Raw genomic sequence first — 24,969 nt, forward strand, 5'->3', positions numbered from 1 at the left:
TCGAGAACGCTTACTGTGCGCATGTGCATTTTTACAAAGCACAAAGCACCTCACGCTGGCTCTGAGCAAGTGAGAGGATGACATCACAGACGCACCACAGGGCCGCGCGCATAGTGGTCGTTGTCAACAGGTGCGGACTTAACGGACAACAGTGTTCCGTGACGGAGTGGGATCGATGACAGTGAGCAACAAGGCGGACAGTGTCGCAGCCCGTCCGCTCCGCATTCCGGCGTGCGCATGTGCACGACGGCGCGGTCTGCAGCGTCGACACTGTGGTAGTGCATCATGTTCTTCTGCTCCTCGTCCTCTCACTTCAGTAGTCATTGTCGCCACTCCTCCAGCCTTCCCTCCTTCTGTCCTGGCCGACTCCCAAAGCGATGGAATGACGTGTATGTCTAGACTCAGCCTCCAGAACGAGTCGGAGCTGAGGCGATACGGTGGTGGTGGTGGAAGGGGAAAGCGTGACCAGTGCGGCGCCATGCATAGCAACTAGGGGGGTAGCGAGCAATTCGAGGAAACGAACAAGGGCGGGCAGGGTTTGGAAGGCCCGTGTCGTTTGCTATACACGCAGTACTTGGCAAGGAAAACGCTGTCCGGGTTGCCACTTGCGGGTAGCTTCACCTCGTGCGCTATGGCAACCTGCCAGATCCCGTCACCTCTTACTGTGCGCACTCTGCCAGGCAGTGCGTCAACGATTTCAACTGATCTCACCGCGATTAGAGCGACAAGGGGAAAACTCGGGCAATTCCACCTGAGCCAAGCGATACTCCACTCAGCTGCGAGCTCGTCGGATCCCCATTTCGGTTGCTGTGGCTCGTCGAGTGGCGTGATATCAAGTTGACATTAGTGTAGTCGTCGAACGGTCGCGCTGTCGGTAGTGTATAGAGTCTGTTGCAAGATCCTGCCGGCATGGGTGTGGTGGTTGTGTCGGTGTCATCTTTTGTCAAATGCAGAAGTAGATTGTCGTTGCCGCACAAAGTGCCGTGTTCTGTCAACCTCCCTCCACATGTGACCTCCACAAGCGAGACCTCCACAGGTAGCCTCCACATATGTGTGTGATCTCTCGGCACCGACAAACTGATGCGTTAAAAGTACTTGTGTCTTGGCGCTGCACAGCACAGCACTCTAACCCCCAACCAGACTCGTCACAATGAAAGCCGCTCAGATCGTCAACAAGAACGAGTATGTGGAACCTGGGTCATGCCTGTGTTCTTCTACTGACAGTGCCAACAGACGCTATACACTCTGCGATGTGCCTGCTCCAACGGCTGGACCTGGACAACTTCTCATACAGGTCAAGGCGGCTGGCTTCTGCCATACAGACATCATGGTGTCGCACGGCGACTTTGGCTCGCCATACCCGATCACTGGCAGCCATGAGCCCGCGGGCATTGTCGTCGCTGTCGGCGAGGGCGTGCAAGGGTGGCAAGTTGGTGACCGGGCTGCGTCTCTCAACAAGGTGACCGAGTGTGGTGAGTGGGCCGAGGAAGCTGCGTTGGAAGATGTCATACCAGCACACGCGCTGACCACAACTCATCACCTCTAGGCGAATGCCACGACTGCAAGCACCTCGACTCTGCGTTCTGTCCCAACGGAAACCTTGCTGGTCTGCACACGGACGGCTCGTTTGCAGAGTACTTTGTCAGCTTGGCCAAGAACTCGGCCAAGGTGCCCGAGTCCATGCCGTGGGAAGTGGTATGTTGACCCTCTGTCTGCAGGTATATCACTGCTTGCTGACTCTGTGCCAAAAAGGCCGCACCCATGCCTTGTGCGGGCATCACGATATACAAGGCGATCCGCAAAGCTGGCCTGCAACCGGGCGGCGTGCTTGCCATCTCTGGTCTTGGCGCCCTCGGCCACATTGGCGTGCAGATGGCCAAGGCCATGGGCTTGTTTGTGGTCGGCATCGATGCGCGACCTGGGCCGCTTGAACTGTGTGCCGGTCTCGCCCTGGCCCCCGACGTCCTCATTGACGCGTCCAAGACAAGTGCCGAAGAGGCTGTGGCGCTCATCGACAAGAAAGTCAAATCAACCTTTAGCGAGGAGCGGCCATCTGGGGTTGATGGTGAGTCCTCGAGTCTAGCCACCCACCCACCCACACCCCGGCCCGCTGATCCGCTGACCATCACAGCTGTGGTTGTGACTGCTGAAGTGCCTCCTGCCCTCCGCTTCGCGTTTGACATTACCAAGCGGCATGGGACGTATGTGCTCGTCTCGCAGCCCGAGGAGCTGCGCATTCCCTTCCGCGAGCTCATCTTCAAGAATGTTACGGTTGTGGGGTCGCTGCAAGGCAACGGTGCGGACCTGCAGGAGACCATTGAGTTTGTGACGCAGCACGACATCCAAGTGCACACGCGGACGTGGGCGGGGCTGGAGCAGGTTGGGCCCATGTGGGACGAGCAGGTGAGCCCGGGGCAAGTGGGGAAGAATGTAGTGCTGTTTTAGAAGATGAACGAATGTCAATTGGAGAGGCAGACGAAAGCTGTGTGTTGATGCCACGAGGCGAGGAGTCAGACAAGCCAAACAAGGAGCAAGGAGACGCGGGGGGATCTGAGAGACCACGAGGATTTAGAGATCAGAGACACAGAGAAGGGCCACATGTTTCTGTGAAATAAGGACGGTAAACATGAAAGTCTAATGGCGATTAGCAGAGAGACAAGGGGGGATCTCGTGAGCCCCGTGGCCCGTGGCCCGTGAAGTGCAGGCGCTTCAGGCGTGGTTCAGGAGATGTCTCTTGCACCCACCCGCTCCAGGCACACGAGCCCCCACGACAGCGTACAGCAAAAACACAACGGCGGCGGGCCGCCAAAAGATTTCAACCGTCTAGTGGGTATTTTGTATTATTTGGTCCCGTGCCCGGCCCACACAGGGCGCGCCCCGCCCGCACGCGCCCCCGCGCGCGCGCCCTTGTTCCCGTGCTGCTTGCGAAAAACCAGACCCTGTCTTGTGCCCGGTGTGTGGCGTCTGGCCTCTGGCTGTACCATTGCTGCTGCCTGGCCCTCCCCCCCCAAGGTCCAAAAGCCCATTCCCTTTTCCTTTGCACCCAACACAAACCCACAGCGCCCACCTGGGCATTCTCTCTCTCTCTCTCTCTCTCTCTCTCATCCTCACTCACTCACCCACACCACACCCACCTCCTCGTCGACACGGCCCACGCCTTTTGCTTCTTTGCGCATCGACACTGCGCACTCCACATTCATTTTGACCCAGCGTCGAGCGCGTGCCTCTTCCCCCGCCCACCCACCCGCAACCCATCACTCTCCTCCTCCCATCCCTCCCCCATTCGCCATCCGCCCCCCCCCCCCAGGTGTATCAAACCTTGCTCCAAACACCAACCCACTTTCGACCTCGACACCCACCACCAGGAGACCTCGTCTCGTTGACGCGTCTTGCTCTTTCTCTTCAACTCAACTCCAACTCCTTCCACAGTCGCTAGCCCAAACCTCGCGCCCGACACTGGCCGACACCGCGCCTGGTGCCCTTTGATCGACCCACGTCGCCTCCTTTCGATACCATTATCTCACCCCTCCGACCCAACCTGCACGCGATGACTCTCCCCAACGTCCGTCTCGGCCTCGCTGCCGGTGGCCATGCCCACAACGACGTCCTGCACCGCCGTGGTAGGTATCACATGTGGGATGGGGGCGAGGGACGGACACCACACACCACCACCCTGGACCGCGCGCTCAGTACGCGTGCGCACGCACCCGAACCTGGTGTTCCTCCCCCACCCCCAAATCCCTCCCGCCATTGCCGTTATGATTACTAGTGTGCTAACTTTTCCCCCCCAGCAACGGACCTCGGCTGTACCAACCTCTACACGTACCCCAACTCGTCGACGACCGTCGACGCCACCCTGCCCGTCACGTTCAAGTGGGACACCACTTGCAACGTCAACTCGGACCTCATTGACCTGTACATCTACGAGCCCAGCGCGTCCAACGCGCTCCTCAAGGCCTACGTCGGCGTCACCTTTTCCACTGGCTACTACACCGCCCAGCTCCAGCCCTCGTGGTGGAACGACACCGAGTCGGTCCAGCTCTATGTCACCATTCTCAAGAACGGTGGAGCGGTCTGGGACACGACTTGGTCCAACGGTCCCACTTTTACGGCCACCTACTCGGCCCAGGCAATGTACTCTGTCACCACCTCGAACGGCGTAGTGTACACTTCAACCGCACCCGGTGCGGCTACCGGCACTGGAAACGCCGTCTTTGAGACAGTCAACGCCACCACTGGCAAAAAGTCCAACAAGGGCGTGATTGCCGTCGCGGTTATCATTCCCATTGTCGTTCTCGCCGGTCTTGCTGCTGTTGCCTTCTACTTTTACCGTCTCAAGGAGAAGGAAAAGCTCAAGCGCTGGTCGCAGGCGCTCAGCCAGCATTCGGCCATGGAGTGGGAAAAGGGCGCTCTTCCCGGCGACCAGCGCGGTTCCGCTTATGGCCGTCCCAGCTCGGCGTACTCGCGCTCGGCTGGCCGCCCCAGCACTGGCTACGGTCGTCCCAGCACTGGTTACGGCCGCCCTTCGATGAACTCGCAGGGCCGTCCCGCGTCCTCGGTCATGATGGAGAACATGGCTGGAGCCGGCACTTTCCGCCCCTTCCCTGGTGGTGCCGAGGAGGGCCCCAGTCGCTCGTCCGTTGTCATGGCCGACGGTCACGTTCGCCAGTCGCGTATCTCTTTCGCCGACCAGGTTCGCCCTCGTCTCTCTGCCGGCGACCAGCACCGCCCGCGCGTTGCCTCCGGTCTCAACCACGACGCAGCGGCTGCTGTCTATGCCTCTGGTTCGGCCATCGACGACCGCGAGCTCACCAACGTCTCCCCGACCCAGATGGACGGCCCTGCTGGCTTTGGCGACGCCGAGATTCGCCGTGCTGCTACTGGTACTCGTACTGGTCGCGCCAGCATTGGCCAGTCTGGCGACGTCCGCTCAATGCTCAAGGCCCGCGGCTCCGTGGACGAACTGCGCGACATGGAGGCCGTCATGTGTAAGTGGACATTTGCGCACCGAACGTCCCGAGCTGACATGCAGTGATGCGTCGCCAAACAGTTGTTACTCACCCTGACGACACTGTTGAATCTCTGCACATGGACGACGACCCTTCCTCGCCCACTGACGGCAACAATGGCCAGCCCACCGTTGCCTATGGTCCCGACCAAATGCTGGCAGTCTACGCTCAGCGCGGCAAGGCCGCATCGCCTACTCCGGACAGCATGCCGTCTGCACCGCCCCTGGCCGTCACCAAAGCCAAGGAGACTGTCAAGCGCTTCCTCACGCGCAAGGGACCCAAGGTGCCCACCATCGAGATTGACCGTAGCGCCGCCTCGCCCTCGCCTGAAATGAACATGCGGAGCATGGTTCACATGCACAACGGCACCGCCTCTGGACAGGCAGTGGACTCGCTGCCTGCACCTGGCCCCCACTAGACCTTGGACCAAGGAAGGTTAGTGTAAGGGAAGAGGCTGGTGTAGGAGGAGGAAGAGGAAGAGCGGAGGAAGGGGAGGAGCTGTTGGACTATTTATTTCTTTGCTACACCTGTTTTTATAGTGTCCGCGTAAAAAATGCGGCGTGTTGTGGCCATATGTGGGTGTGGTCCCCTTGATGGGGACACTGGATTGAGATCATGCAATGACTGTTGCGACGAACCAACGAGAACAAGAAACATGGGAGCTTCGCGAATAGGGTTTTTTGCTGCCACATGCCGCACGCAGTGATTTTTGTCTGTGTGTGAAACGTCATCACAGACGTACACACACCATATTGGTGCCGTTTAGCGAGACCTCCACCCCACACCCCATCCCGTCCAGCGTGTTGGGTGGTGGCTTGAAAGAGTGGATGATGTTTTTCTGCCCCCGCATCCAACTCTCTTGTCTTCCCTCATCCCATCCACCTCTTCACATCCACCATGTCCGAGAAGGAGAACGTTCTGGCCGTCGGTGAGTACACTGGCCCCCTCCCCCCACCTTCCCAGCACCTGCACTCCCGTCTTTTGCGCGCGCGCCCCACTGCAGACTCCGCCCGCCCCCCTCTTCCCTCCCTTCCTCCGGCCTATGATCCCCCACGATCCCACGCCCGTACCAAGCAAGCACCAGTTAGCTGACAAGCCTAGACCTGCCCGACACCGTCGCCGAGGACCTCGGCCGCGGTAAGTACCGAGACCCCGCAAAGACGCGGCGAACCTAGTGACTGACAGCGGGGCGTTAGCTGCCAAGGACAAGGAGGTCCGCCTTCAGCGCTTCGCTGCCGAGCAGGCGCTCGAGTTCCTTGAGCTCGCTCGCAAGCAGCTCAAGCCCGTCAAGGGCTTCTGGGCCGTGACTCTGGTAAGTGTGGACAGCGGCAGCGAGCGGTGGTGTGAACGTCTGGCGGAACGAGGGCTGGGAGGCAACACAGTCCGATCCCGACCAGCCCACTTGTTGCTGGTGTTTGCGCCCTGTGCAGCGGCGGATTGCTGGATGTGGACCACCATCGCTGACGTTCTTCTTCTCTCTTGTCCTCGTCCGTCTTTAACGACTCCCCGGCACCCATCACCACTCCTCCCATCAATGTCCTCCCCGCACGCCATGCCATTCCCATCACTCCACTGCCCATGCCCCACCGACGCCCTCACGCACCCACGTTCGTTCTCCGCCCTTCCTCCAGCTCAACCACCCCGGTATCGCGTCCATTGCCAGCGCCTCGGACCGTGACGCGCTCACCTACATCAACGACATTGAGCTCATCCAGGACATCAAGGACCCCCGCGCTTTCGAGCTCATCTTCGTGAGTTGGGCTTGCGTCGTTTGGAACACAACTCTTTGCTGACACCTCGTCCCTCCAGCACTTCTCGGAGAACCCCTACTTCACCAACACCACCCTCTCGAAGAAGTACTCGCTCCCCGAGGGTGTCTCTGCCGCCCCCGCCGACGGCTCCATCACCGAGGAGATGCGCCTCTTTGAGCCCGAGGACCTCGTCGCTTCGGTAAGTCGCCCAGTTCCACAAAGTTGTGCGCACCTTGCTAAGACCTATCCCAGGCTACCGCCATCGAGTGGAAGGAGGGCAAGGACCTCTGTGCCGCCCAGCCCCGCGGCACCGCCGAGGACGCCGAGGACTTTGACGGTGACTCGGGCTCGTTCTTCCACTTCTGGACGCTCGAGGGCGACTCGTTCAACACTGGCTCGTTCATCCTCGACGACATCCTCGACGACCCCCTCCGCTGGTTCGAGGGCGCCGGTGACGACGACGACGAGGAGTTTGGCCTCGACTTTGACGAGCTCGACGACGAGGACGACGACGACGAGGGTTCCGTCGACCTCGAGGACGACGAGGACAAGCCCCCCAAGAAGAAGGCCCGCAGCGACTAAAAGTGTCAAGTGTATCGCCCAGCACCAGCGGGCCCAACCGGCCCAAAGGCGCGCGCAAAGCATGTTTCATTTCATTCTTCTTGACAGGTGTCGTCGCGAAAACCTCTCTACCTAGGAGCGAAGGGAAAAAAAAAAAAGTTGGGGGACAAGAGGCGGCAGTGCTATGGCGCGCGCGTGTGTGCACGCGTCTGTGCGTCCAGGGCTGTAGGGCCCGGTGCGTGGAAAGTGATACATGCTAGACTTGCAACCCTACTGTATGTGAAGCGATGCTAGTGCGTGTTTATCGAGTGTCGGGTGGATGGGGTGGATAATGGGTACAGGAATGAAGGTGCGGCTATGGTTACTTGGATTGTTTACACGTAGGATCGTTGTGCGGGAGGCTTAAGCACTTGTATTATCTGGGAGCCACGGACGGCTTCTTTCAGTCTCAGCGGCGAATCTAATCTTCCCTTCCCCCACCGAGCTCGCTTTCTCAAGTCTAAAACTCTGCATCCAAAACAATAAAGAACATGTCTCTCTACAAGTCTGCCCTCCCATACCTCTCACTAGCAGATGGGCGCAAACTCCAAAAACTAGCACGAAATGGTCTTGAAGACGTTGAAGCTGTCGCTCGCCGTAGAGATGACCATGCCGGGGATCTGGGGGTGCCAGTGGACCTCCTTGACGTCCTTTTGGCCCTGGTGGACAAAGAGCAGCTGGCTGGGGACGACGAGCGGGTTGCCGTCGGGGCCAATGGCCGAGGGGGCCTCGTCGTCGTCCTGCTCGACACCCAGGTCCCACAGCGTGACCTGGTCGTCCGAGCCCGACGCGGCGAACACGGACGAGTCGGTCGGGTGCCATTCCACAGAGGTGATGGGTGCCGTGTGCCATGTAAAGTGCGCGACGGGAGTAGGGGTACTGCGTGGGTGTTAGTAAAAGAACAGGCGGTCCGTGATCGGCATCTGTTCCAAAAACTCACTCCTTGAACATGCGCAGGTCCCAGACCTTGATGCCGCCCTCGTCGCCACCGGACACAAGGAGGTAGTCGACGTTCTTGTTCCACGAAATGACATTGACATCGTCGTCGTGGGCACGCACGCTGACGGCGCTCTTGCGGCCCTTTGTACGGACGTCCCACACACGGACCGTCTGGTCGGCGGAACACGAGGCGAAGACGGTCGGCTCGGCAGGCGACCACTGCAGGTCCTCGACTGACGAAGTGTGCGAGGCGTACGCACCCGACGCAGTGGTAAAGCCCGTAGGCGTGGCGGTGGTGAGGTAGATCTTCGAGTCGACGTCACCCGTCAGCAGACCGGTCTGTCCCCACTCGACGGCAAAGCCCTCGGAACGGCCGTGGGCGGTGACGGTGTGCACGGGGGTCTTTTGGCGGGGGCGCGAGGGACCAGACAGCGTGTCGATGAGCGGGCGCACGTCGTAAATGTGCACACGGCCAGTGTCGGCAAAGGTGGCAACGTGGTAGGGGTCGGGAAGGGCAGCGCCGGCGGTGGCGGGGGCAGCGCGGATACGGTTCACACCGCCAACGTGCGGGAGGGTGAGGAAGTCGAGACGCGCGTCCTCGTCGACCTCGTCGTTGTCCTCTTCGTCCTCGCTGTCGTCGTCGTGCTGCGTCCTGCTCAGGCCAGACATGCGCATCACCACCACCTCGTCCTTGGCCCGGCCATGGCCAGGAACCTCGCCGGCCTGGGTGCCCGCCACGATCCATGCCGTCTGCGGGAACCCGCTGCGGTCCGTGCCCAGAGTGTCCTTGAGCACGTCAAACGACAGACAAGGCCACGCGTACGACATTGAGTGCAGGCATGGGTACACCGAGTTGTCCGCCACCAGCTGCTCGTCGGCCGCCATGGTGACGCCGGGCAGGTACACCTGACGCTTGGGCTCGGGCTCGTCCTCGTCCTCCTGCGCAGGCGTAAAGTCCTCTGCAGTTGTCAGCTCCTTCCCGGACCCCTTTAAATCTAGCAGTACACCTACCTTCATCCTCGTTCTCAGGGATCATGTCCTTGTCCACAACCTCCTCCTCCAGCTCGTCCTCCCAGCGGTCCTCAAACTCGCCCATCTCGTTGTCCTCCTCGACGGCGGCGGCGCGCGCAGTGTCCTGGCCGCGGTCGGCGGCCTTGTTGGGGAGCTCGGCGGCGTCCGAAGTGCGCTTCTTGGTGCCCATGTTTTGTGGTCTAGAGGTGGGTATATGGATAGTGACAACACGTTTGTGGACAAGCGAGGCCGTCATGAGGACTGTGGCCAGTTGCACAACTTTTCGGACGACACCGTGGGAAACCTTTAATTGTGCCATGCGATGAAATCCGGTCCTCTGCGCTCGTATCCATTCAACACGAAAAGAAGTCAACTCTGTCCATCTAATCTATCCCCCTCTCTGCACCACCACACAGCATGCTCCGCACAGCCATCCTCGCGGCCCCACGGAGGTTGTTCTCCACCGCCGCCGTCGCCCGGGCGCCTGGCGGCAACGCGTTCACCAACCTGGTCAACATTTCCAGCGACTCGCCCGAGACCGCCGCCGAGTCGTCGACCGCGACTGCCAACGTCGTCCAGTCCTCCACGCCCTTTGCCGCCCCCAGCATCGCCGTGGACCCCAGCAGCAGCCGTCGCGGCTTCTCGCCTGACGCGCTGCCTGCGCGCAACGACCCCGTCCTCGAGCTCTTCACCAACGCCCTTATGCGCAGCGGCAAAAAGGCCGAGGCCCAAAAGCACGTCTCCAACATCCTCACCCTCCTCCAGCGCGCGACCAACAAGCCCCCCGTGCCCCTCCTCCACGAGGCTATCGCGCTGTCTGCTCCCTCGGTCAAGGTCTTCCACATGCGCCACCGCGCCAAGACCACCGTCGCCCCGCGTCCCCTCACCGAGCGCGCACGCACCACCACCGGTGTCCGCTGGCTCCTCAAGGCCTCGGAGCGCGGTCGCAAGAGCGGTATCCGCCGCGACGACCGTATCGCCCGTGAGATCCTCGCCGTGCTCGAGGGCAGCAGCGACGTGTTCAAGCGTGTCGAGGAGGTCCACAAGATTGGTATGCTGAACCGGTACGTCGTCGCTGCGGCAACTGTCCGTGAACAACACGAGCACAAGCTGACTATATTCCCCCCCAGTGCCAACCTCTTCTTCCGCCCATAAACACTCCTCGTACAGAGGTAGACATGACATATGCATCGACTCACACGGCCGTGGATAGGAGCGGAATGGAGTGGAGGGATGGAGGTTGGCACACTCACCCTGCTGATGGAGATCGAACAAACGGGGATTCCAAGAGGATTGCGACATTTGTGCGAGTTTTCATGGCTTACAGCGAAACTCGAGGACCAAGTTCGAGAGGATGGAGTGTTTCAAGGCCAGCTGGGGTGCGCCCCTCTTGCGTAAAAGTTGGACCTGGCTGACTCGCTTTACGAGTGCTCTACGAGCGGTCGGCTGTCAAGCCTGGCGGCCGCTGAGACGGCTAACCCCCCTTGTGCGGAATGGCCTGAAGGCGACACTGCCTACCTCATGTGGCACGGTGCTGACGTGTCTACACACTTGTGGACAAGTCACATGTCTGAAGAGTCGCCCCGGGCAGCAACGAACTGGTACCCCCGTGGCGATTGAAAGGCTCGCGAGGTGGTCCACGATGCCACGGCGCAACGTCCCATTGACGAGCGACCGCCCCCCCTGTCATAGCAGTGTCGTCCCTCCATAGACCGACATACTTGCTAAAACAGAACAGAACACAGCCACAAGCAGCTGGCAGCGCCTGAGCGTCAGTGACGGCCGGCCCCTTGCCCATGTCTTCAGGTCCGGCAACATGCCCTTTGACCTGGACGGTGAAGCTAACACAGTAGTTTCAACACCTGTCGACACCTGTCCAGCAGTGTGTGATTTGAATGTACTGGCACATACCCGCAGAGAGGGCTACACATGACCTCTTGGCCTCTCAGGCGACAAGGCCCGCCACTGATCCACTGATCCCGTAGTGCCATCAAGGGCCAACTTGTTCCGAAAGGTTGTACCCATCAGTCTCCATGGTCGTCTTATTCCACGTGCGTGTCCATTCACATGATCACATGTCGAATGGTATGTGCATGCAAGCCCGTAGGCGTCTATAATATAATGCAAGAATGAATGCCGAATAAAATGCTATGGTTTGGTAAAGTTGTTGTATGAGGGAGGGGTATCGTTCCGCACTGGTTCTCAGTTGCCGGCGGGGTCCATAAAGGTCTGGGTGCCAAACAGGGTACGTGCCGCAGCGAGCAGCTCGTCAATCGAGTTGATGGCCTCGCCGAGCGCCTCGTTCTCGGCCATGCCGTACAGGACAGCGAGCTCGGCGTGGTGTCCGTTGGTATCGGTTCCGTGCGGGTGCCCGCCGTGCTCGTGCTCGTCGTCGCTGCTACTGCTGCTCCGCGCCGTCTGTTTCCGGAGGTTCTCATGTGCGCGCATGGTGCGCACGTGGCGGGCGTGCTCGTCTGTCGCCTCCATCACCTCCGCGAGGGGCACGCGCGGGGAGGGCAAGAGCTGAGGGAGGGGGGAACGCGAGCGGAATGCCTGTCCGCACGCCCACAGGTTCATGAGGAGTGAAGAGACAAGTTCGCGACGGATAGGCAGGACGTCGAGGACGGTCGCCTTGCGTGGGAGGGAGAAACGTAGAACGCGAATCTCGGCAAACGTCTCGATGAGTCGTTCAGTCAGGTCGATCACTTCGGTGTACAGCTTGACAGGTCGAGGGAGGAGGGATATCTCTTGACTCTGGATGCTGACAAGGTTGCGACTGCGGGCGATTTGGTGCTGAAGGGTCAGCTTCAGCAAGTAGGTATAAGCTTGACGTACCCGCACATTCGCTTCAACGGCAATGTACTTCTTGTGGTTGTCATGATAGACCAGTGATGGCTTGAGCAGGTCGCGACTCATTATCAAGTCTACCATGTCAGTTGAAAACCCACAAGGAATTTCAACTCACAGTACTCGGTAATCTGGTTCACCGTGTCGGATACCGCGCTAAAGTACTGGACACGCGCGTGGATGGGCCACAGCCACACGCCGAGGAGCACTGCGGCCGCGATACCAATCTCAATGTCCACAAAGCGCTCCCATGCGAGCTTGAACTCTGAGACACCTCCAGCAAGGCCAAGGTACTGGATAAAGAGAATAGGAGGTAAGGTAATGCCACTTGTGGGTCAGCTGAGGATGTCTTCGCAACTTACGTGACGATTGCCATTGGCGCGACACTGGTGAACAGCACACCGTACGAGATGGGTACGGAACACGCTGTCGCGAGAACCACAAGAGCGTACGGATTCTCGTGAGCAATCAGGGCGCACTGTCGTCAGCTCGTCCCGACGGTTTGGAAGCTGTACTCACGACGTATCCCACTGACGCGCCGATGAACGTTCCGATGGTACGGTAGAAACCCATGCGCATGGTCGCACCGGTGGTGACCTCGATGACATACATGAAGCTCACGACCATCCATGCGCCATGAGACGAGTCGTACCAGCTTCTTCCCGGATTACCCAGTGGCAGGAACGCCGGGAGGGAGAGCATGCTGATGCCAACGGTCTGCTTGAGGGCAAAATGGACATGACGCGAGTGCTTGAGCGAATGGAGTGTCTGGGAGACGACAACACGGGCTACCTAGTCAGCATGGAGCTCTCGAGGTAGGGGTGGGGGGCACTCACTGGTCACGACCCCACGGCGGTCCCAAACGGCGCGCCAGGCGGCCGTCAAGCGTGTGCCAATGCTCCGCCCTGCCAGTGTCCTAGGGCGCTCCTTTTCTTGCAGCAACGCGTGAACAAAGTCAAGGTCCTCATGGTGGTCGGCGGGATCGGGATCCTGTTGGTCCGGCGGCTCCTCGCCAGCGGCTGGACATAAAGTGTCAGTGAGTCTGTTGCGGTAGAATTCAAAGAAGGATCCAGGAATCACGACACGAACCTGTTGGAATCGGCGTTTCCGGAGTAACTTTAGACCACGGCCAAATGATACGAGGGAAGATCCATCGCTTCGGCTGGACGTTATGCCTTAACCCAGTAGCAACGTCCATGAGATGCGACGTGTCCTTTGCGAGATCAAGGAGGGCAATCATGTAGAATGCGATTCGGAATCGGTCTTCGTCGTCGAGCCAGTCGGCCGACGTCATTTCATCCTCAAACGCGACCCCACGGGTCGATCCACGCATCGACCAACGAGACTGCGCTGGCGAGAGTGGAGCCGTACCGTGCAGAGAGCTGTCCATGTCGGTCGTGTCAATGATACCACTGAGACGTTTCTGGAGGTCGCGGAGAGCCACATGGAGATGGGCCTTGAGACCAGGCACCAACGCGTCGTCGACATTGCGTGCCTCTCCGTTCCTCCAGTCACATGCTGCCGCAATGTCCTCCACTGACGCGTCGAGGGCGGCCACAATAGCGTCGCTGAGCGTATTGCAAGCATTGGTCAACTTGGACCGTGCGGGCGAAGGATATGTATTCGATCCGCCAGACGCATGACGCTGCCCTACTTGGTGTGTGGCCACTTTGGACAGCTTTTGGGCGAGGTGGACGGCCGACAGGTCTGCTCCAGGGCTGCTCTTACGCTTTTCGTGCATCGGAGACTGCGTCGGCGTGTCGTCCCCTGGCATGCTGACACCTCTCAAGGTTGAGCGGGAGCGGACCCTTGGGGTACCCGAGCGGCTTGTGTGTCGACTTGTCTGGCGAGACACTGCCGGTGTTGCAAAGGTGCGTTCCAAAGCAGACCGGATACGTTCTCCGGGAACGTGACCCGTTGGGCCTAGAAGCGGGTTTCGTTGGAGCCGTCCCAACATGCGTATAATCGGCACAAGCGTTCCTGGGTGCTGCCGTGCGTGCACAATGTCAAGCATGTATGACGCGTGAGCGGCACGAGTGGCAGTCACCTGGCTACGAAGCTGACGCGCCAGCTGCTGCTGACGCGTCCGCATGGCACTGTGAGGTGGAAGGGGCTCATTGGTGGCCTTTTCCGCACCGCCTGGTGTGTCGGGTGATGCGGGTGTGGTGAGGTTCGAGGCGGAAGGGCTCTCTTCCACCTCGAGAACGGTGTGCAGTGACACTGGAAGGAGCTCGCAGGTGGTACGCAAAGATTTCAGGAGCGCATCCCCAAGGTGAGGCGACGACGAGTGCTCGGAGAGGACTACGCCAACAATCGTCGAGAACGCATAAGCAAAGAGCGCAACATAGAATTGCTCAAGGAACAAGTGTGGAGTGAGCTGTCGTCAGCTAAAGGTGCGCATGTCCCAGCTCACCTTTGTGACGGTTTGCTCGGCAGTGAGGAGGAAGATTGGGAAGAACATTGCGGCTCTGCACGCCACATTGAGCAGAGGGACCCAGCTGCGGAGGAAGCCACCTGCGTTTTATTTAGCACCACACATCCTGCGTCAGGAGAAAATGCAACGCACAGCCAAGAGATAGCAGGGCGAGACCAAGTCCGAGCACGCCACGGGTCTGAGGGGAATCGCTACCATCGTGGGCTCCACACCACGCCGCGAGGGCGAGAACGGCCGAGCTCCACGCGAGGCCGCAGACGGCGCCGAGAAAATTGATAGCTTTGGTGTGTCAGCACGTCGTCACCACACCGGTAGAAGCGTACTGTTGGACTCTATCTGCTGCGAGACACGACCCCTTGGGAAAAAGAACAGAATCACGGACGTGTAGCAAAGGAAGGCATACCTGGGCACCCGTCAGCGGCGGGACGCGACCAAAGCGCGCTACGCTATCGGAAGTATGTTCAGACTCACTGTCCGCCGAGGTGGTTGAGTTGGGGCACGGTGATAAAGACAAAGGACAGAAACGCGACGAGGACCGGTGCGGCCATTTGGCGAAGTTTGGAAGCCCATGGGGGGAGACGCGCGCTGAGGGACAGCCTTGGTGTCGTTGTTGTTGTTGTTGTTGCTGTCGTCGTAGTGCGGCGTGGTGGAGGCGGATCCGGTGCGGTCGACGCGGGCACCATGACCGCTGCCTCCGCTGGGGTGGGCGGTTCAGCCATGGCGTTGGTGACGTGCAAGATGCCCGCTTGGCCGCTTGGAGTGTGAGAGTGGGATATAAAGGACGTGTATGGGAGAGACTGGGAAAAGGACGGGAGCGAGAGATAGGATGTGTCTCCCGGGCCTCACCGCACCACCCACTGTCGATCCTCGTCGTTCATTGCGCCATTGTACGCCTCTGGGTGACCGAAAATGGCCACCCAAATTTTGATTCCGCCCGGGGCCACATTCCAACTCAGGGCCCGTTTGCTTATTGCGGCCGAGTCAAAGTCATTGGAGCACGACACACACACAATCTCACTCTCCTCCACCCCAATCTTGCAAGAAAAGACTCCCCCCCGCGTCTTTTCTTCTCTCACTCGCGATGCCCCACATCACAGACCTCATCGCGCGCGATGACAGGCCCTTTCACACGTTCGAGTTCTTCCCGCCCCGCACCGAGCCCGGTGTCGCCAACCTCCTCGACCGTGTAGCTCGTCTCGCCGCGTCGCCCCTCCGCGCGCCGCTCGCAGTCTCCGTCACATGGGGTGCCGGCGGCAGCACTGCCGACCGCTCGCTCGAGCTGGCAGAGAACATTGCCAGGATGGGCATCGACGTCATTCTCCACATGACCTGCACCAACATGCCCAAGGCCAAGGTCGACGCGGCCCTCAAGGTAAGCCCACCCCCCTCTCTCCCCACGGCACTTTTAAAACCCGACGTCATGTGGCTGACCTTATTCCCCAGCGCGCTCGTGCGATTGGCATCTCCAACATTCTGGCCCTTCGTGGTGACGCCCCCCGTGGTGAGGAGTATGCGCTACATGCGTCCGACCACGCCGACGAGTTCCAGCACGCCGACGACCTTGTGAGGCACGTGCGCAAGGAGCACGGCGACTACTTTTGCATCGGTGTGGCCGGCTACCCGACCCCACACCCGGACTCTGAGAACGCCGACAGCGACATCAAGTGGCTCAAGGCCAAGTGCGATGCGGGTGCCGACTTTATTGTGACGCAGCTGTTCTACGACGTCCCTTCGTTTGTCGAGTGGGTGGCACGCTGTCGTGCTGCCGGCATTTCCCAGCCGATCATCCCCGGTGTCATGCCCATCCAGAACTATGTCTCGTTCCGTCGTCTCGTCAACCTCACAAAGTGCCCCGTTCCCGAGGGGATCATGCGCGACCTCGAGCCCATCAAGGGCGACGACGCCGCCGTCAAGCTGTACGGCGCCAAGGTCGCGACCGAGCTTGTGCAGGGCCTCATTGCGTCCAAGGTCGTCCGCGGTGTCCACTTTTGCACGCTCAACCTCGAAAAGTCGGTGCGCACCATTCTTGAGAACCTCGAATGGACCGCTGCCGTCCCCGTCCCTATCAGGGGCTCGCCGCATACCCGTCACAACCAGCTCATTGCCGACGACGGTGTGCCTGCTCCCTCTGGCGCCGACAGCCTGTCAATCTCGCCGTCGGACGCGAGCGTGCTGGCGCAGTGGGGTTTGAACCGCGCTCATCAGACTGCCCCCCAGGCGTCGCCGGCCAAGCCACCTCTGCCCACTGCCGGCGAGGACAGCTGGGATGAGTTCCCCAACGGTCGTTTCACCGACGTTCGCTCGCCCGCTTACGGTGAGATTGACGGTTGGGGCAGTGGTCTCAAGATTACGCCGGCACAGGCTCTCAAGGAGTGGGGCACACCCGCCACTCCGGCCGACCTGTCTTCCCTCTTCACCCGTTACCTGCACTGTGACCCCGCTGCGCCAACCACGCCCTTCTGTGACATGCCGCTGTCGCCCGAGTCGGAGACGATTCTGCCGTTCCTCATCGAGCTCAACTCTGCCGAGCGCCAGTACTGGACTGTGGGCTCGCAGCCTGCGGTCGACGCCGCGCGCTCCGAGGACGCCGTGCACGGCTGGGGACCTCCCGGCGGGTACGTCTTCCAGAAGGCGTATGCCGAATTCTTCGTCCCGCTCGCCCAGGTGCAAAAGCTCGAGCGCAAGCTCGTGTCCGAAAACCCCAACGGCCGTATCAGCATGTACGCCGCCAACCGCCGGGGCGACTACCTGACCAACACGCTCAAGGACGCCGTCAACGCGGTCACGTGGGCGGCGTTCCCGGGCCAAGAGATTGTCCAGTCGACGATCATTGAGGAAATCTCATTCTTGGCGTGGAAGGAGGAGGCGTTTGATATCTGGCGCGAGTGGTCGCTGCTGTACCCGCGCGCCTCGCCTGCACGCAAGCTGCTCGAGGACGTGTCGGAGAACTGGTGGCTCGTGAGTGTCATCCACCACGACTACAAGGACGCCAAGGGTCTCTGGCGCTTCCTTCTGGATGAGTAAAAAGGGGGGAAAGGGGGTTTGGGCCGACGGCGTAGAGACGGGAGAGAGCGAGAGAAGATCTGATAGACGTGTGTTCAACCATCATTTGTAACCAAATTGCATATGCCATCCACATCCAACTGTTGACAAACGGCCTACGACTGGGTGACTCACTTGTACCACGCGGGTCCCAGAGAAATACGTTATGCTTCTGGCGGTACGTCTTGGGTATGGCCTTGCGGGCAGACAACATGCGATGGGGGGGGGCATCGGTTACCCGCCCACGCGCGCAAGTCAGGGATTGGGTGCGCTCGCGCTCGCGCTCGCAAACAGAGCTGGTCGCACCAGCTGCGCAGCGGCGTGCCGGCGTGCCACGACCCATCGTCGACGTCACCATGACGCGAGGTGCGAGCGGGTGGCCAGGAGCTGAGGACTAACGAGTCGCGGTGAGCAGTAAGGGGGCGTGGAGAGACGGGAGACATGAACAGAAAAGTCCCAAAACGAAACCTTGCCATCCACAGTTCGCCGCCTCGTCCAGGCTGAACTCTAAACTTGCCTCCTGCGTCCTCCTCCACTCGTCAACTCGGCGGCGGCTCACACATCCTGCAATGGACACCGTCACGGTTGAACGGGTGATCGGTTCATCGCGACGAACGATGGGGTTTGCATTTGACCGAGACCTCTACTGGCCTGGGAAACACACACCCCTGAGCCACTGCCGCCGGTGGGGAACAAGGGGCCAGCCAATCGTCCCCACGGCGAGTTTGGCCGTACACTCCCCACCCCATGACTTTTGCGCATCGGCGCGGCGAGCAAGCATGTTTCTCCGGCGGTACGGTAGCCGTCGCCGTGTTGGTGTGCAGGCAGCGCGTGTATAGGTGGTGATACCTGCCGAACTGCAGTAGTGCTGTACAGGAAAGGCTGGCAGAATGGCAGAATGGCAGCATGGCAGAAAAACGCGCAACGTGTGTGACGTGATTGCTTGACTAGCACTGACTAGCCTGACTGGGCGGATCTGAGTTGGACCGCTGGGCGTCTCGTTTCTCGTTTCCGCCGTGCACGCCGTAGACGCCGAGAGTCGTGGGGGTGTTCAGAACGATGTGCTCTCACTTCGCGCGACATGCAGGATTCGATAAAACGAACATACACAGGGCCGTGGGCGCCGTGACAGGTTCCCAACAACGGGAGAGCCCTTTGACGATTGAGCCGCGTGGGTCCTCGGTCGTCTACGCGTCTGCAGGGCCAAGCCCGCCAACGGGCTGCGTGGGGACTGCCCACGAGTGGACTGTCGCTCAAGGGCGTGTTGGGGTTGGGCTTGTCGTTGTTCCCTCGTCGTCTCCTGCCGCTCCTGCCGCTCCTGCTCACGCTCCTGGCAGCGACAGGGTGGACGACGGGAAGCGAGGGAAGGAACCTTGCCCGACGCCGTTGCACGGCCCATGGTTTCCTGTCCGAGCACTCGGTAGGAGGGCGGGGCTCGACGACGTTGAGACTCGGGGTGTGTGGGGCGGTGACCTTGGATGCACTGTCCCCACGGCGCTCCGGGTGCATGGCAGATGCTCAGCGGTCGGTGTCGGTGTCGATGTCGAAGAGGGGGAATGGTCGCTTGGTGGTTGGGCCCACGACGGATCCAAGTTGATCCGGCACATCACACTGATGACCAAGGCAGTTCCCCTTGGCCCTTGGTGGCTGGGGCCAACTTGGCGAGGGCCAAGATCGATGCACTGCGTAAGACAAGCGAGGTTGACGATAAAAGACGTTGCATGTGCGATGGTCGTGTCCAGAACGACACCGATGGTCTCGTCCCCGTGCTGACACTTGCGTTGGTCGTCGTCGTCGTCGTGCTCTTGGCGTCACTTGACCATCGCTCACACGGTAAAACGGGCCGACCACACGGACCGCCTACCGTGCAACTCGTGACAGGTGTGTGGGTGGCGTGGCTGGCATGGCGTCACGGGCGGCGTACGAGCGTCAAAGCCGTCGTCCGCAAGATCGCCGTGGGTCGCCGCCGACTTCCGCAGGTGGGGGGTGGGGGGTTACGCCAGCGTCCAGCGTTTTTGCGTTCTTGTCGCCATCGTCGATGATGAGGAGGAGACAGCGATGCATCTCTGTGGACATGTCCACACCCCACGGCTGCACAGTTAGTCATGAGGTGACGCGCGGACGGACTGGGGACCCGCGTTGCAAAGTGTGTGTGGAGGTGGAGGGACGCATCGGACGGAAGGTTACAGGCCATCACTCCGTCCGCCTGTAGCTTGTAGCGTGTGCGTGCGTGCGTGTCTTCGATGTCTTCGGACCTTCCTTCTGACCTTGCTTGGCGACACCCATATGTTTAGATCTCATCTGTGGCCTGCGTGTTGCGTGGGGCGTGTGCCGCGGAGGGGGGCCACGAGTGCCTTTGTGAGGAAGAGAGCGCGGCTAGAGGCCTTTGGCCTTTGGGGTGGGCTGTGGAGGCGTCCGAGCCGCCGTTGTATTGTTGCGCACGCCGTCCCTTTGGACAATGTAAAAGTCGCTTTTTCGTGGCGCTGCAGGTGGTGTGCGCGGGTATTAGACACGCACACATGTTCTGGGCATGGAGGCAATGGCGTATTCCACAGTGCATGCGCGGGGAGGAGGGCCTATATCCATTGCTCCATGGAACACACACACATACACACACACATACCATCGGTGTCCTCGGAATGCACGAACAATAAGGTGCTATGACATTTTGCTCTCTGCCAGCGGTTGCCCAGAACACGCGAGATAACGGGTATTTGTGTCTCCGCCGTACCGACCCGAGGGGAGAGCTCGCCTATCCGACGGCGTCAGTCTGTCAGTCTGTCCGTCAGCACAGCCGACCCCGCAGGAGCAATCGAGGGCCTTGGATTGTGTCATTGCGGGGGAGGAAGGTGGAAAGGACCATGTAACTGGGGTACGCACGCCCTTGGTGACTGGCCTCTGACTGGAGACGTGTTTGTCTTTGCCCCACGCATAGACAGGTTTGTCGCTGGGTACAACCACCAGGACACCACCGGCCACCACACAGCTGTGTACCCACAACACAAATAAATGCGCGCACGGCGTTCTTCAGCTGGGATGCCGCCTTTCCCCCCCCATTTTCCCTAAGTTTTCTTCCCCGTGTTGCATATGCGTGGAGCCATTGTGATCCGGGGGACCAGTGAGGTCGTGATGCCAAGACTTTTTTTGGGTGCACCGACGAGGTCGTGGACCGAGAGAGAGTACAGAGAGTCTGCGTCGCCTGGCTGTGTATACCCCGCGCTGGCGTTGTCCCCGGAAGGCCCCGCAGAGCAACGTACAAACGTACAAAGAGACGAAAAGAGATGAGAGCTGGGGAAGGGCATTCTAGCCCCACTCTAGGTCCCCGGGGCCGCACATGCTTGGCAGTGGGGCACAAGAGGGGGTGCGGCGGCAGTAGGGCCGTCGGCCGATCTAGACCGACAGTGTGGCAGAGACACACGACGCGTTTGTTGCTTTGCAGGGGGCCAGGGGGGGGGAAGAAGGGGACGTCAAGCCCCGGTTAGGGTCAGTTGCCGGGGCGAGCATGTCACGGCCAGTCACGGGTTCACCCAATCACCACAATGGCAGTACCGTGTGCAACGGCACTGGCGCGCAGGCGCCATGCCGCCATGCCGCCAGCAGCAGCGGTGGGCCAAAATGGTCAGTGCCCAGAGAGCCAGTGCCCAGAGCCAGTGTGCCAGCGGCCAACGGACACCCCACCCACCCACCCCAGCCAGCCAGCCAGCCCAGACGGAGCAATATCACACTCCAAATTGACCGTAGCCCGCACACCCCCATATATATCCAACCACCCGCTCCCCCATTCCCTTTCCCCCACATCCCACACCTTCGCAACCACCACTCATCATGGCGGAGACGCACCACACCGAAATCGTCGACGGCCACCCCGGCCACCTGCACTCGTACCCTCCTCCCCTCCGTCTCCAGGGCCAGGACGGTCGTCCCAAGCCCCACATCGGTCCCGACTTTGCCGCCTACAAGGCAGAGTGGGAAAAGTCGGTCGGCCCCAACTCGGACGAGTGGTGGGCCACCAAGGCTCGCGAGTCCCTCACCTGGTTCACCGACTTTGACACTGTTCGCGCCGGTGGCTTTGAGTTTGGCGACATCCAGTGGTTGTGAGTGTCTTGATCTGAATATGTCTCTCTGGGAAAAAGAGCCGAGCGGTGGGGGGTGTCCTTTTCTTTTGGGTGGGGGCGGGGCGAGGTGCGGGGGCTGGCGGGCTAGGACCAATGGCTCCCACGCCGTTTGCTACAACGTCGCTGTACTGTTGTACTGGCCCTCCAGCAGACCCACCTTGGCCCACCCTTTGGGATGCGATGTAGAGCGCGGTGGACGGCCATACACCATTGTACGGGCCCCCATTGATCCGCTCGGGCGCGCGGACCATTCTTCCTCCGACACGTTCCCCACCACCCCTTGATGCCGCTCCCCCGCCCCCACCGTTGCGGCATGATCGCCGCCACCTCCTTTTTTGTGTCCACCGCATTCCATCCAGCCGCTGACGCACTGTTTTCAGCCCCGAGGGCACCCTCAACGCCGCTTACAACTGTGTTGACCGTCACTACTATGCCAACAAGGACAAGACTGCCATCATCTACGAGGCCGACGAGCCCAGCGAGTCGCGCCCCATCTCGTACGAGGAGCTCTTCCACGAGGTCTGCCGCGTCTCCAACGTCCTCCGTCAGTGGGGTGTCAAGAAGGGCGACACCGTCTCGGTCTACCTCCCCATGACCTGGCAGGCTGTTGCCGCCTTCCTCGCCTGTGCCCGTATCGGTGCCGTCCACTCGGCCGTCTTCGCCGGTTTCTCCGCCGAGTCGCTCCGTGACCGTGTCAACGACTGCGAGTGCAAGGTCCTCATCACCACCGACGAGGGTCGCCGTGGCGGCAAGAGCATTGCCACCAAGGCCATTGTCGACGCCGCACTCACCCAGTGCCCCCTTGTCGAGCACGTTCTCGTCCTCCGCCGCACCGGCGCCAAGGTCCCCATGACCGAGGGCCGTGACAAGTGGTGGGACGAGGAGTGTGAGAAGGTCCCCACCTACTCGGCCTGCGAGCACATGAACGCCGAGGACCCCCTCTTCATCCTCTACACCTCCGGCTCGACCGGCAAGCCCAAGGGTGTGGTCCACTCGACCGCTGGCTACCTCCTCGGTGCCTACCTCACCGTCAAGTACGTCTTTGACGTCCACCCCGACGACAAGTTTGCCTGCATGGCCGACGTCGGATGGATCACTGGCCACACCTACATCGTCTACGGCCCCCTCGCCCTCGGTGTCACCACCACCGTCTTCGAGTCGACCCCCGTCTACCCCAACGCCTCGCGCTACTGGGACTTTGTCGACAAGTGGAAGGCTACCCAGCTCTACACCGCCCCCACCGCCATCCGTCTCCTCCGCCGCATGGGCGACGAGGCCGTGGCCAAGTACGACCTCTCGTCGCTCCGTGTCCTCGGATCCGTCGGCGAGCCCATCAACCCCGAGGCCTGGCACTGGTACAACGAGCAGGCCGGCAAGGGCGGTCAGTGCGCCATCGTCGACACCTACTGGATGACCGAGACTGGCTCGCACGTCATCACCCCCCTCCCCGGCTGTATCGCCACCAAGCCCGGCTCGGCCACCTTCCCCTTCTTCGGCTTTGAGCTCGACATCATCGACCCCCAGACCGGCAAGGTCCTCGAGGGCGACGACGTCGAAGGTGTCCTCGTCGCCAAGAAGCCCTGGCCTTCTATCGCTCGTACCGTCTACCGCGACCACAAACGCTACCTCGACACCTACTTCCGTCCCTACCCAGGCTACTTCTTTTTCGGGGACGGGGCATCCCGTGATTGTGAAGGCTACCTCTGGATCAAGGGACGTGTTGACGATGTTATCAACTGCTCTGGTAAGTTGAGAAAAAAAAGGATCGGCAAAAAAAAAAAAAAAAATCACCGAAAATTAACGCGCCACAGGCCACCGTCTCTCCACCGCCGAGGTTGAGAGTGCCCTCATCATGCACTCGGGTGTCAGCGAGACCGCCGTTGTCGGTATCCCCGACGACCTTACTGGCCAGGCCGTCATTGCCTTTGTTGTCATGAAGGGCGCCTACGACAGCAGCGAGTCCCTCGCCCAGTTGACCAAGGAGCTCTCCATCCAGGTCCGCAAGGTTATCGGCCCCTTCGCCGCCCCCCGCAAGATCTACATTGTCACCTCGGTCCCCAAGACCCGCTCGGGCAAGATCATGCGTCGTCTTCTCCGCAAGATTGCGTCGGGCGACGACTCGCTCGGTGACACCTCGTCGCTCGAGGACCCCAACGTTCTCGAGAACATCAAGCAGGTTGTTGCTGCCAACAAGTAAATAAAAAGCAGTGGCGTAGGATAGCCGGACCGTGATTGTATATGTGGTAGGAAGCAGCATGCAGACAGGTAGCAGACATACACATAAAAAAAGGCGGGTCGGCGGTGGTGGGCACGGGTTTGTGGTAGACATGTTGTGACAGCGGAAGTAAATTAATGTGCCACACACACACACAATTTGATGTTTACGTAACAGCCTGCGAATCGTCCGTTTTCTTACGCCAGGCGGGCATTCTTGTGGACTGTCCAGACTGTAGCACGGAGTGCGTAGCATGTCCTGCTGCACATTCGAGGTATCAATGGGGTCGTTGCGCAAACCATCCAACTCAACAGGAGCCCAGAGAACGGCGCCCCATGGTGGGGACCTGGGGGGTTCTTCGCTTGCGCTTACCAACGTGTGTTATTTGTCTTCCCTCGTTTCGCCACGCTGCACCGACCCTCACTCACACACACATGCTCATGAACGCCCTGGACGACATCTCGACTGTTCACGTCGGACACCCACAATTATTGCCGTACCGGCTTTCCCTGGGCAGCTCCCGAGCACATCACCGCCACAACAAGAGGTTGAGGCGGATTCCTCGCGAGGAAACCGGTCTCCAGTAGGTCATGCAGCATTCGGTTCTTTTGGGGGGTCACCTGAGGCTATTGATCCACTAATCACTGAAAGCAAGAGAAACCCAGCACGGTTCGGCAGGGGAGAGTTGTTCAGGCCTCACGGATTTTGCTTGACGTCCCCGCAAAATACCCTGGCCCTCGGGGAGAGGGTGAGCGCCTTGCGTGCCGGGCCAGCGTCCGCGAAGGCTCCACAGTGTCTACAATTCTGTGGGGGATGGGCGCGACATGTGCTCGCTCCACTTGTTTGCACCTTTCACAGCCACTCGAATCCACAAGGGGGATGGGAGGCCGTAGCGGCGTCAGGCGTAGCCGTGACTACCACGAGGCAGCATCACGCTTCACCAACAGCGCAATAACACCTAGCATGTAAATATGTCAACGTACCGTACGTCAATAACAGCCTCTTT

The 24,969-nt window shown here is 60.3% G+C and overlaps 8 protein-coding genes across 8 annotated transcripts; 6 read left to right on the forward strand and 2 right to left on the reverse strand.

The window, feature by feature from the left end:
- Positions 1 to 1,150: 1,150 nt before the first annotated feature.
- EHS24_006165 (uncharacterized protein) lies at positions 1,151 to 2,445 on the forward strand (the record flags this gene model as incomplete). Its single annotated transcript, XM_028621637.1, has 5 exons — positions 1,151 to 1,182; positions 1,234 to 1,472; positions 1,547 to 1,695; positions 1,753 to 2,065; positions 2,132 to 2,445. 5 exons carry the CDS (start codon positions 1,151 to 1,153, stop codon positions 2,443 to 2,445), a joined length of 1,047 nt encoding a protein of 348 aa, XP_028478089.1.
- A 1,102-nt stretch (positions 2,446 to 3,547) lies between these two features.
- Positions 3,548 to 5,427, forward strand: EHS24_006166 (uncharacterized protein; the record flags this gene model as incomplete). Its single annotated transcript, XM_028621638.1, has 3 exons — positions 3,548 to 3,689; positions 3,792 to 4,988; positions 5,051 to 5,427. The coding sequence occupies 3 exons, from the start codon at positions 3,548 to 3,550 to the stop codon at positions 5,425 to 5,427; spliced, it is 1,716 nt and encodes a 571-aa protein (XP_028478090.1).
- A 479-nt stretch (positions 5,428 to 5,906) lies between these two features.
- Positions 5,907 to 7,342, forward strand: EHS24_006167 (uncharacterized protein; the record flags this gene model as incomplete). The annotated part of the gene is made up of 6 exons (XM_028621639.1): positions 5,907 to 5,937; positions 6,111 to 6,146; positions 6,206 to 6,321; positions 6,641 to 6,760; positions 6,819 to 6,959; positions 7,013 to 7,342. 6 exons carry the CDS (start codon positions 5,907 to 5,909, stop codon positions 7,340 to 7,342), a joined length of 774 nt encoding a protein of 257 aa, XP_028478091.1.
- A 572-nt stretch (positions 7,343 to 7,914) lies between these two features.
- Positions 7,915 to 9,500, reverse strand: RRB1 (ribosome biosynthesis protein rrb1; the record flags this gene model as incomplete). Its single annotated transcript, XM_028621640.1, has 3 exons — positions 7,915 to 8,239; positions 8,301 to 9,258; positions 9,311 to 9,500. The coding sequence occupies 3 exons, from the start codon at positions 9,498 to 9,500 to the stop codon at positions 7,915 to 7,917; spliced, it is 1,473 nt and encodes a 490-aa protein (XP_028478092.1).
- A 227-nt stretch (positions 9,501 to 9,727) lies between these two features.
- On the forward strand, positions 9,728 to 10,465 carry EHS24_006169 (uncharacterized protein; the record flags this gene model as incomplete). Its single annotated transcript, XM_028621641.1, has 2 exons — positions 9,728 to 10,374; positions 10,441 to 10,465. The coding sequence occupies 2 exons, from the start codon at positions 9,728 to 9,730 to the stop codon at positions 10,463 to 10,465; spliced, it is 672 nt and encodes a 223-aa protein (XP_028478093.1).
- Positions 10,466 to 11,512: 1,047 nt separating this feature from the next.
- On the reverse strand, positions 11,513 to 15,139 carry EHS24_006170 (uncharacterized protein; the record flags this gene model as incomplete). Its single annotated transcript, XM_028621642.1, has 10 exons — positions 11,513 to 12,103; positions 12,146 to 12,234; positions 12,276 to 12,484; positions 12,693 to 12,945; positions 12,994 to 13,176; positions 13,247 to 14,534; positions 14,571 to 14,671; positions 14,724 to 14,870; positions 14,915 to 14,994; positions 15,063 to 15,139. 10 exons carry the CDS (start codon positions 15,137 to 15,139, stop codon positions 11,513 to 11,515), a joined length of 3,018 nt encoding a protein of 1,005 aa, XP_028478094.1.
- A 533-nt stretch (positions 15,140 to 15,672) lies between these two features.
- Positions 15,673 to 17,615, forward strand: EHS24_006171 (uncharacterized protein; the record flags this gene model as incomplete). The annotated part of the gene is made up of 2 exons (XM_028621643.1): positions 15,673 to 15,963; positions 16,035 to 17,615. 2 exons carry the CDS (start codon positions 15,673 to 15,675, stop codon positions 17,613 to 17,615), a joined length of 1,872 nt encoding a protein of 623 aa, XP_028478095.1.
- A 3,843-nt stretch (positions 17,616 to 21,458) lies between these two features.
- On the forward strand, positions 21,459 to 23,945 carry ACS1 (acetyl-CoA synthetase; the record flags this gene model as incomplete). Its single annotated transcript, XM_028621644.1, has 3 exons — positions 21,459 to 21,727; positions 22,129 to 23,492; positions 23,560 to 23,945. 3 exons carry the CDS (start codon positions 21,459 to 21,461, stop codon positions 23,943 to 23,945), a joined length of 2,019 nt encoding a protein of 672 aa, XP_028478096.1.
- Positions 23,946 to 24,969: the final 1,024 nt, after the last annotated feature.

The sequence above is a fragment of the Apiotrichum porosum genome (genome assembly GCF_003942205.1).
Source record: "Apiotrichum porosum strain DSM 27194 chromosome Unknown scaffold_3, whole genome shotgun sequence".
Taxonomy (NCBI): Eukaryota; Fungi; Basidiomycota; class Tremellomycetes; order Trichosporonales; family Trichosporonaceae; genus Apiotrichum; species Apiotrichum porosum.